Source organism: Salminus brasiliensis, chromosome 18, assembly GCF_030463535.1.
Source record: "Salminus brasiliensis chromosome 18, fSalBra1.hap2, whole genome shotgun sequence".
Taxonomy (NCBI): Eukaryota; Metazoa; Chordata; class Actinopteri; order Characiformes; family Bryconidae; genus Salminus; species Salminus brasiliensis.
The window spans coordinates 16489543-16499877 of record NC_132895.1 but is presented as its reverse complement, the minus strand read 5'-3'; the positions used below and the strand labels follow the sequence as shown (position 1 = coordinate 16499877).

At 43.6% G+C, this 10335-nt stretch overlaps 1 protein-coding gene across 1 annotated transcript; it reads left to right on the top strand.

The window, feature by feature from the left end:
• Positions 1–6127: 6127 nt before the first annotated feature.
• On the top strand, positions 6128–10328 carry npas4b (neuronal PAS domain protein 4b). The gene is given in 9 exon segments (XM_072662021.1): positions 6128–6534; positions 6956–7119; positions 7283–7385; positions 7514–7805; positions 7908–8017; positions 8129–8264; positions 8533–9365; positions 9368–10108; positions 10223–10328. Coding segments are annotated over 9 exon segments (2580 nt in total). The 5' UTR covers positions 6128–6359; the 3' UTR covers positions 10249–10328.
• The last annotated feature ends 7 nt before the right edge of the window (positions 10329–10335 follow it).

Genomic DNA, 10335 nt, shown 5'->3' with positions numbered 1-10335 from the left:
AGAATAATAATAAGCAAACAACTTGTATGGCACAAACAGAGGAAATATCCCGTTTGGCTAAATTTAGACGTGAGGCCTTGTTATTTTTACCAGCTAAATGTTAAATAAAGGTCTTTGTGTTTATTTTTGTGGGAGTAGAGGGGTAAAGTAGAGCTGGGTCAGGGATGCACTAATTTCCTCTCTGCCTCCTCCTCCTCACACACGTCACACAGCAGGCTTTTAGCAGCATTATCAACAAATTACCACTGACAAGCATGAATGAGCCAATCAGCAAATTAACAAACGCCCCCCATGACTTTCAATGAGGAATTGCAGCATGGCTAAAGAAAAAATAAAAAACAACTATCACAAATGACTTTCTATGGAATCTATCACATAACGTGTCCTGTTCATTCGTGTTCCTCATCCCAGAACAACCAGTGCAGTAACATACACATCTATGGCAGTAAAAGAGTAGGCTAAGGTGAGGGGGTGGCCGTTATGTAAACAGTAAACTCTTTAGGTTATGCAAACACACAGCACATACACGACGCAAATGCCTGATCCTTAAATTGGACCGAGAACACAACTCTCGTCCACCTTCCTGCCTGTCATTTCTAAACACTCAGCCACAGTGTCACATTCTGCTGCATCATTAATAAAAAGGTGAAATATTGCAGAAGATCTCTTGGCCCAGGCTTCGTGCTGCATCACTGTAAAGAATCTTGCCTCGCATCGCTCACAATGAATGAATTCTGTTACTAAGATACTGCAGTTCTGTTGCCATGGTGGCACAGACAGTCAAGTATCAGCTCGAAGTGTACACTAACAAAGAAACTAATGGAGAAAAAAACATAAGGTTTTTATGGTTTTTAACATGATAAAATGGCCCCTAACTGTTTCATGATAATCTGAGTTGATGTTTACAAGCAACTAACATGTTTTTTCCCCGCAGAACAAGAGACACTTGTACTTGTACTTGTACTACCTGCATCTGTACAGTGGAATGAATCTGTCCTTCCTATCTGTTTCCATGATTTTTGACCTGTATAAAGCTCTACCACTGGCAGAGCTGATAAACACATGAACCCAGGCAAAATCATGAGAAGCAGATACGAAAGGAAGCTTCGGTCAACACAGCCTTGTCTCAGTTTACACAGAAATGCAATACTGCAGTCCCAAAAAGAACCTCATACCCCATAAACTCAAAACGTTGACACCTTTAATGTATGCTAATAAAACAAGCGATTTCTGTGTCATTTGAATGGGACCCATTGTCATGAAATGTGAAAAGAGTCAAGTCAAGTCAAGTCAAATTTATTTTTATTTTATAAAGAGCAGCATGTGTTTTTAAATGTACAACATTAAGTGTACAACAAAAAGAAAGAAAATGTGAGTTACAAGGTTTGGATATGGCAGCTACAGCATGCAATGAGAAAGGCCCAATACCTGCCTATTTGTATTTATATTTGAGATGAGGTTGAACATATCAGACTCCAATACACCCAGCTTCTCAGTATGCTGTAAATTGCCTGCAGTCCAGCCAATTTCACTGAATCTTGGTACTTATTAACATTGCATTTGATGCTGAGGGCTTTCTTCCACCCAGTATTTTAACTCCTAAAACTCTAAGGTACCTGTTGGCGGGTCTAGACTTTCATTCCTCCTTATCATGACTACATAATTTAGTTATTATCTGGATAGTAATATGCCAACGAGTACTAACCGAAAAATAATCCTAGACATAAACAATTTCATTACGTTGTAGTCATCACTGGTGCTAACAAACACATGATGTCATATGATTGTGATATTAATCATATCTTTCTTTTAACTCTTTAAAACAAGCAGAGAAATCAACTGCTCACAAAATTCTTACTTTTCCCACCTCCCTAAGTTACTGTCCATCAAACTTTAAGCTCAGGTTACCTGATAGTATCCATATCACTGGTGCTATCTGACAACATGCCTGGTAGGACAAGGAAAACTTAAGATTTGTTAAATAAAATAAACCAGCTTAACAAGATGTTTACTGCATTCAGACATGTCTGAAGATCAACAAAATTTAAAAGTAAGCCAATATCAGGCACCAGTATCCGAGAATTTGTATTTTTGGCTCCTGGGCTCCCCCTACAGTTGGAGAATGTAATTAATTTTTACACTACTGTCAGAAATACAAATCACATCTGAAATAAAGGCAGTAGAAAATTCTATTTCAGGATCTTACACCAATATGACTTAGGTTACGCAGTGCTGTACAGTCCTTGCCAGAGGTCTTGTGAATGATCCAGGCCTGCTTTCCAGGCCTAAAGTGCATGGCTTGTTTGTTTAGAGGAATTTATCAGAGGAGCTTTTCCCTTTGCTTGACAAGTGAATTGTATTTAACATGAGATGAGTGCCATTCCATTTAAATAGCATCGATTTCTCAGGGTTGATAGGTGAAGGAACAAAGCCCTGCACCTTTTGCAGAGTGTGTGGTCTGGCAAGTGCCCAGATGATTTGTTAAGGACATTACTCATTTTGTGTGATCTGAAGTGCTGCATCAATCAGCAGCTGAGGGAGCCCATCCCCCGCAATTTTGTTTTCAGCAGATGGCCGTACCACCCACGTAATAAACAAAAAAACTCCAGAGGGAACTCAGGGGTTAGGGCAGCAGCTCCCTCTCTGCAGCGCTCTCCCCAGGGCCAAGTCCACTGAGCATCCAGCAAAACTTTTCAGCTAAAGCTATAGACCTACCATATGTCCTCACTTGCGTCAAGCTGCAACTTTTTAAACACGTGACCTCACCTCTGTTCCTGTTTCTCTCTCAGAGCCTTCTATTTTCCTCCACCCCATTCATTATCGGTTCAGTATTGTTCAGAAGGTCAAATGCGCTCTTATTTGATCAGTAATGGCCATAATTGCAGAGCCCAGTGAGGAAAAATATACCATTAGTGATGTATTAGTGGTCATAATGGTGACTCAGAAAAAGGCATGAAGTTGAAGGGTACAAACAGGGGGAGTATGAACCTCATTATGAAATGGCACATCAAAAAAAAAAAAAAGACTAGCAGTTCAAAGTGCAATTGCATATACACCTGATGCTCCTTGTGGCACTGCGAAGTTTCCTTAAACTGCACGACTGACCCTTTGTTTTAAAGCAAAGGAGTTGGAGCGGCGCAGATGTCAAGCTCTTGGAACTTAAATACTTTATTTAGCTTGTTTTATGAAAGCAGTCCAACCAATTCAAAAGGAACGAGCCCTGCGTCAAATTCTAAAAATAACCTCAACAACCAAAGAGAGAAAAAAAGAAAGAACAGCTACAAGGTTGCTGTGTGTATGAGCTTCATCAACAGAAGGATGGAGGGAGGAGGGAAGTGTGGAGGCGTTTGCTCTGCTCACCTAATCATTGCTTTTGAGTATTAAACTTTCACTTACATACATATATGTACACACAAATGGACACATGTACACAGCATTCATGGTAAAATGCATGGCCATTGCATCCTACACAGCTTTATCTGAAGCAACATGCTGAAAACAAGGAGGAGGGGGGGACATTTTTGGGTTTCTGAGTGGCACAACTGTCTAAGTGTTATATAAATGGGAGAACACAGATTTGGTCCCTGACAATGTCAGAACCATCTATTGCTGGGAGTCCAAGAGAGCATACCCAGCTCAATGTGATGCTAACCATCTAACATTACAGACCTGCCAGTTGCCAGTTCTCAAAATGTGTTTAGCTGTCCAATGATGTTGTATGAGAAGCATTTTTAAATGATGAAGTTGGCTGACTTCATGTGTCTCAGAAGAAGCCTTCATCCTGCTTGTGTTGGTAGCAATGCTATTTGGAATAGGTGGGGGAATTGGGAGGGGGGTTCCCCAAAAAGTAAAGTCATATATGACATGTTTGGCATGTGCAAGCAAATGGGGTTCTATATACCACTAAAAAGACTTATTTGATTCATAACATTAGTAGAGCCCTTTTTGGTGCTATATAGAGTTTTTATAAAACCTTTAAATGGTTGTCTTTATGGTATGTCTACCATAAAGAACCAATACCTTGCATATGAAAAGTGCTGTAACTAGCCAAAGAACTACTTATGCATTCAAAGGTTCCTTGAGTTTTTGAGGTTCTATATAGAACAGTTGCCTTTACTAAAGAACCTTCAAAGAGCTTCTTGTATTTAAGGGTGTTCTATCCACTTTATTTGGAAACACCTGTAGGTCCACTTCACTGGTTTACAGTTAGAGACTGTGATCCATCTGTTGTCATTCACAAGTTATGTTAGTCACCCCCCAGCCTTTCATTAATGGTCAGTATCTCACCACAGAATCACACTCGGCTGGATATTTTAGGGTGTTGAGTCGCCATCAGCCTTGCAGTGGCACTGCCATGTGTAAAGAAATCTAGAAACCCTGTTGTGCCCTGATACACTTGTACCAGTGAAACACACTGCCATGTCAGTGTCAGTGCTGAGCTGAGAATAGTCCACCACCCAAACAAACAGACGCTGACCAATGATGTAGGGAGTGTCAGTTGGCCAACATCTTCCGCATGGCAACAGATGGCATACAGTCTGTAATTGTGCACCTTGACACTGGACCTATATGGTAGACGAAGGTCATAAAGTGAAGGAAGGCAAATTGCAGTAAATAATAACTCCTCTGGTTCTGCACATTGTTGAGGTAATTGATACATGAATGTGGGCTTAAATGTTAGATGCTGGAAATCTAAACAGAAGCGAGAGACGCACCTCACCAACATCTTCCATCTTGTTCTGCCTGAGCGTTTGAGTGGGAGAGTTGCCAAGCAACAGATTGTCTTTCTTTCAAGGAACGAAGTGAGGACCTTGATTCTCCTGGTTTAAAAATATACAGGAACAAAAAGAAAGAGAAACTAGAATAACCAGACAAGTGTCCTTCATTTGGTGCACACGTGTCTCTCGTGCATGCATACATGCCCCGAGCACTCTCATAAGGTTGTGTAAGAAAACATTTGGCCTCATATCTCATGAATTCTTATGAAGTGCTCTGCTTATCATCTGTGTGTTCAATTGTGAATAAATGTGCAATGGACCGCAGACAAAGGAACCCTCAAAATGTTCTCAAAGTTATTTATAACACTGATGGTCTGCACACCTCTACTTCAGACTGTCTAAGACCATCTACTATCAGTTTGCTCACAGAAACCCCAGTCCTGCCTGAGCAACCTCACTCATGGTCCTGTTTCAGCATTTGCTGTTATTTTGAGTAAAAATGGATAAATGTCAGCGAAGCTTAGTTTAGCTATCAATAAAAGGCTGTGGAAAAAGGCTATGTAGAAAATGTAAACCCCAGGGTTGCCGTACTGCCACATTTCTTACACACAATGCTTACACACAAGTTTTGGGGTATGTCTGTCACATATGGTGATAGATTTTTTTTGTGACTTTTATTGTGATCCCTCCTCTTTGTTATGAGCTGGGAAGTGAATGCAACAGGTTGCAGCCTATCATGGTGTGTGTGCGGGGGTTCAGTCGTGGGGAAAAAATGACTTGTTTGCTTTCCCGTCGTGGTTTATTTTTTATTTTCTTTCAGTGTGTATGTGTGTGTTTGTGTGGTAGAAGTGGTGGTGGTGGGTAGACACAGTGGATGTAACATCGTGAGATACCAACCTCCTACCAGGACCACTACCTGCAGGCTAAGCACAGTGCCAACTGCAGCAGCTTCACGTAGCAGTCATTGCAGAAATAGATAGATAGATAGATAGATAGATAGATAGATAGATAGATAGATAGATAATGAATGAATTAATGAATGATAAATAAAAAGACAGATCTACATACAGACATATAGATAAACAGATATATAGATAGACAGAAAAAGACACATATAGATAGATAGATAGATAGATAGATAGATAGAACTAGGCAAAGAGAGAGTATTAAGACCCATGTGAACCAGTGCTACTGTATCTGTCTGACAGCGCTGAAGCCTCTTATGGCTCTATTAGTCCACCTCATCATCATCATCATCATCATCATCATCATTCTCATCATCGCAGAGTGAAGACAGTAATGCCGTGACTCTGTTGCAGTACACGCCCCCTTTTCAGCATCTTTCTCTATATAAAGTGCCTTGACGCAACATTTCCAGCAGAACCAGCACAACTACCCAGAGAAGTGCTCAGATGTAGACAGAGTTGTCTTTCGGAAAAGAGAGTCAGAAAAGCGACAGTGTGAGGAGGGAAATGGTTCTTCCTTAAAGTTTTCCTTTCCCTCCGTCAACGCCATTCTTTCACAGCTGTTGACCCAATGATCAAACAGTCATCACTAGAGAAATCCAGCCCCTGAAGTCGCGCGCGTTCCCTGTTGCACATCGACAGCTACTGAGGCCACCTGCAGGCTCTAGAGGAGAAGATGTATCGCTCCACCAAAGGAGCGTCTAAGGCGCGGAGGGATCAGATCAACGCCGAGATCCGCAACCTGAAGGACCTGCTGCCCATCACGGACTCGGACAAGTCCCGCCTGTCGTACCTTCACATCATGTCCCTCGCCTGCATGTACACGAGGAAGTCCGTCTTCTTCTCTCACGGTAGGCAGAGTTTGTTTTGGATGTCAAAAGCTGTTTCGTGGTTGTCATTTATAGAGCGAGGAGCTTCTGCTGTGAGATTATCACTGCAGGCGTTTAAAGAAGCAGCGGGTCGCTGTCCGTGGTGCTGAAGGAACGGGGCGCTCTTTGAAACATTGATAAAGTAGTTTTGGAACAATAAACAGGTTCAAGAGACCCTGGTCAGCTGCTTCTGTTGTGTTTAGCTGTGGCTGTTAACTGTTCCCCAGTATAAAATAGTGTTTCGGGAGAATGCACACCATACTTCCCAGTGTTTTATTCACTTTTGAGATTTGAGTTTGTTCAGCTCTGTAGATGATTTGACCCTGTGTTCTTAGGTTTGGTGCTGTGGGTGATCCTTGCTGTTGTTATGATTTATTTCACTTACATGCTTTCTCCTCTTCAGATCTAAATGAAGCATCTCGTCATGAAGGGAGCGGGACCTTCATTTCTATGCCTGAGATCTCCGAGCTCATGCACACCTTACCAGGCTTCCTCCTCGTGCTAACAAGTGAGGGCAAACTGCTGTACCTCTCAGACAATGTCACAGAGCACCTGGGCCACTCCATGGTGAGAGATCTATACTTATCTATACTCTTAAAATGTGTTTTATAGTTTGCAGTTAATTACCCAGCACATTTAACATGGCCAATAGCCTTGCCTTAATGGTTCTTAATGGTTCCTACAGGGTAGATATAAATACTTAACCATGAATCTTCTTGGGATGCTACAGGTGGATCTGGTTGCTCAGAGTGACAGCGTGTATGACATTATAGATGCTGCTGACCACTTCATTATGAGGAGCAATCTTGTGCCAGTGACCACACCTGAGACAGGTAACAAAAAGCACTGCTGATTCACTTTGAGCGTGATTTCATTCTTGAAATTGAAATAAAGGACATGGATGAATTTCCTTCCATATCAAGTCTCATATCAACTCTGTGTCACCATTTTCATTCTCCAGAGCGCCTCTTTCGCTGTCGCTTCAACACTTCGAAGTTCGTGAGGAGACAAGGCTCTGGGAACAAAGTGACTCTGGTGAGAGCCCGCTGTTTGCAGTCATCTTACCACACAGCCTCCTACTGGATGTCCAACCCAGTGTGGGTGTGTTTTTGCTCACCTCTGGAGCCCCAGACACCACAATCTTCAACCACCAGGAACCCCCTTCCCACCCCACCTGCAGAACAAGCTTTTCTTCTGGCCTGCTTCCAGTCCCAGCATAGCCGGGACATGAGGATAGAGGCTGCTCAGGATTGGTAAGCGAATCAAGTAGTAATGCAACTATAGAAATACATAAATTCTGAAACTAGAGACAAATGGAAATAAACGTTGTCTTTGCTTTCTCTTTTTCCTTACAGTGTGAGTGTGTACCTGGGTTACGATGTAGACACGCTGCGCTCTCGCTCCTGGTATAGCCTGGTGCATCCTCGTGATCTCTCTCATGCCTCAGCACAGCATTGCACCCTGTGTAAGTTCAATATGGCAGTATAGCAATGTGTAGCTATAGATTCAAATCACACATTCTTTGGTGGAGGATGAAAATGAGTAAGAACATATCGTAACTTGTATTTTTCTACAGTGCGTGAAGGAGGGGAGAGGCAGGTGGAGATGGTGGTTCAGGTGGAGGCAGCCGACCACTCTTGGGTGTGGCTTTACATGGTTCTTCAGCTCCAGAATGGAGAACATCCCATCAGCTGCCAGAACTATGTCATTAGGTACTACATTTATGCCATTTGACTTTTGCAGATCTATATTTTATTAAGTAAAGGTTGAAAAAAGGATCTTAGAAGATCATTTCAGTATGTGAGTGTGAAAAAAATTAAGAATCTCTAAATAACATACAGTACCAATAATAATTACATAGGGTTTCCCCAACCAAAAGCCTTCTTGGAACTTTTAAGTGCAACAGTGTATCTGTTAATCAATTGAATACTAAGTGACCTAAGCACTGACACATCATACCTTTCTTCTTTCATCCCACAGTGAATCTGAAGCATGGTCAGTGCGTCAGCAGCTCTACACTGATCAGAACCAGTTAGCCCTCCTGTACCAGGAGGGTTTGGCTCAGCAGTGCTCAGAGCCACCCTTGTCAAGCCCAGAGCAGGTTTTCACTCCAAGCAGCAGCGGCCTGTCCACCCAGTCCTTTGACTTCAGCTTCGCTGCCTCTGGTCGTAGCTCCTCTGAGGAACTGCCAAGCAGCACCTCAAGCCTGACAATGGGCTCTACACACTGCCCAACCTTCTCATTGGATGATGACAACTTCTCCCAGCAGCATGAAAGGCACCAGATGTGGTTACCAGAAGCCACAAAGTTCTCCACAACATCGACCCCTACTGCCCCTCCCTCTCAGCCGAGTCACATGACTAGTAAAGCAGGTCTTTCACACAAAGCTAGTCAAACCCCTGTTCCTCCTGTCCGTCCTCTCCATAGTCTAAATATGCCCAAACCACCCAGCATGGGAGAGTTGGTTTGCACTCCGCCATATACTCCAAGATTTGGAGGAGGTCGTTTCATGTTTGGTGAGGAGCTCTTTAAACCAGACCCCAGTGCCAGTGCAGTGATGAGTGCCTCGAGTCAAATAACCCAAACCAGGCCTTCAGCAAGTCACCCAGCATCTCTCTCAACAGGCATTGGGCTAGCACTCTCTGTACAGCATTGCCGTAGGCATCTCTATGAGAAACCACCTCCTACCCCAGATAGTCCAGGCACTGATGAATGCATCCTCATGGCATTGCCAGAGATAAGAGGCCCACTGTATGTAGATGTTCCTCATTCAGTCCATCACGGTCCACCTGAGGGACTCCTGACCCCAGAAGCTTCCCCACTGAACACCCCTGCCAGGGTTTCTTCACCCAGAAAACGGACGATGAAAGAGAGCAACTAGAAATCTCCCTCTTGGCTCAGTATCTCAGCTCCGTAGCTGAGGGCTTCTGTCATGACTGCCCACCAGCAACAAACGCCCCATCCCCAGCACCCCCCCAGCAGCCCTTATCAACCCAGAACTGCCAAGAGTCACCGTCTTGCTGGAGGGAAGCTTATACATCAATATTTCAAGACAAATTCTCTGTTTTTGAAGAAAGACTTCTACCAGCTGTCCCATCCTTCTCCACCTCGTCTCCCAAACCTCCCTCTCCTCCTCCTCCTCCTCCTCCTTCTGCCACAGTGAGCAGCTGCTCTCCTGGGCACTTACAGGAGGAGGCTTTAGTTGGTGTGCACCACCTCTGTAGCGTCCAGTTGACGCACCATAACAGCGTGGCCGGAGGCAGGCTGTTGGAGCCAGAGTTGACCAACGAGGGCGAGGCTTTAACAGAGAGCGAGATGGACGTGGAGTTTCTGCCTCCAGCGTCAACCGCTGCTGTCTCAGCCTCCCCTGAGTCAACCACTGGACCAACACTTCCTGACTTCACCCCTGGCCTAGCCTGTGCCCAGTCCCTCCTGGAGGAGCTGGTCACCATGGAACCTGTGTTCGAGGCAAGCGCCCCGATTACTCCAGCCCTGAGGCAACAACCTGAGTTGTATCAACTCCCTCTTCAGGAGTCGCCACAGCACTTCTATCAAGGTGAGAATCAAAGAAACGCAGAGCTTCTGGTTGTGCCTTTTTTTGTGAAAGGTTTTTTCCAAGCCACTTTTTGAACTTTCTAACCTCTGTCTTCTTGTTCTTGTTCTCTTTCAGATGGAACCGGTGATCACATGTTCTAAAATAAGTCTGTGACTTAATTGAAAAAGTATGGCATATTGTCAACAATTTCACTATTTCTTCTTCTCAGTTGATATAAGTAACTGTAA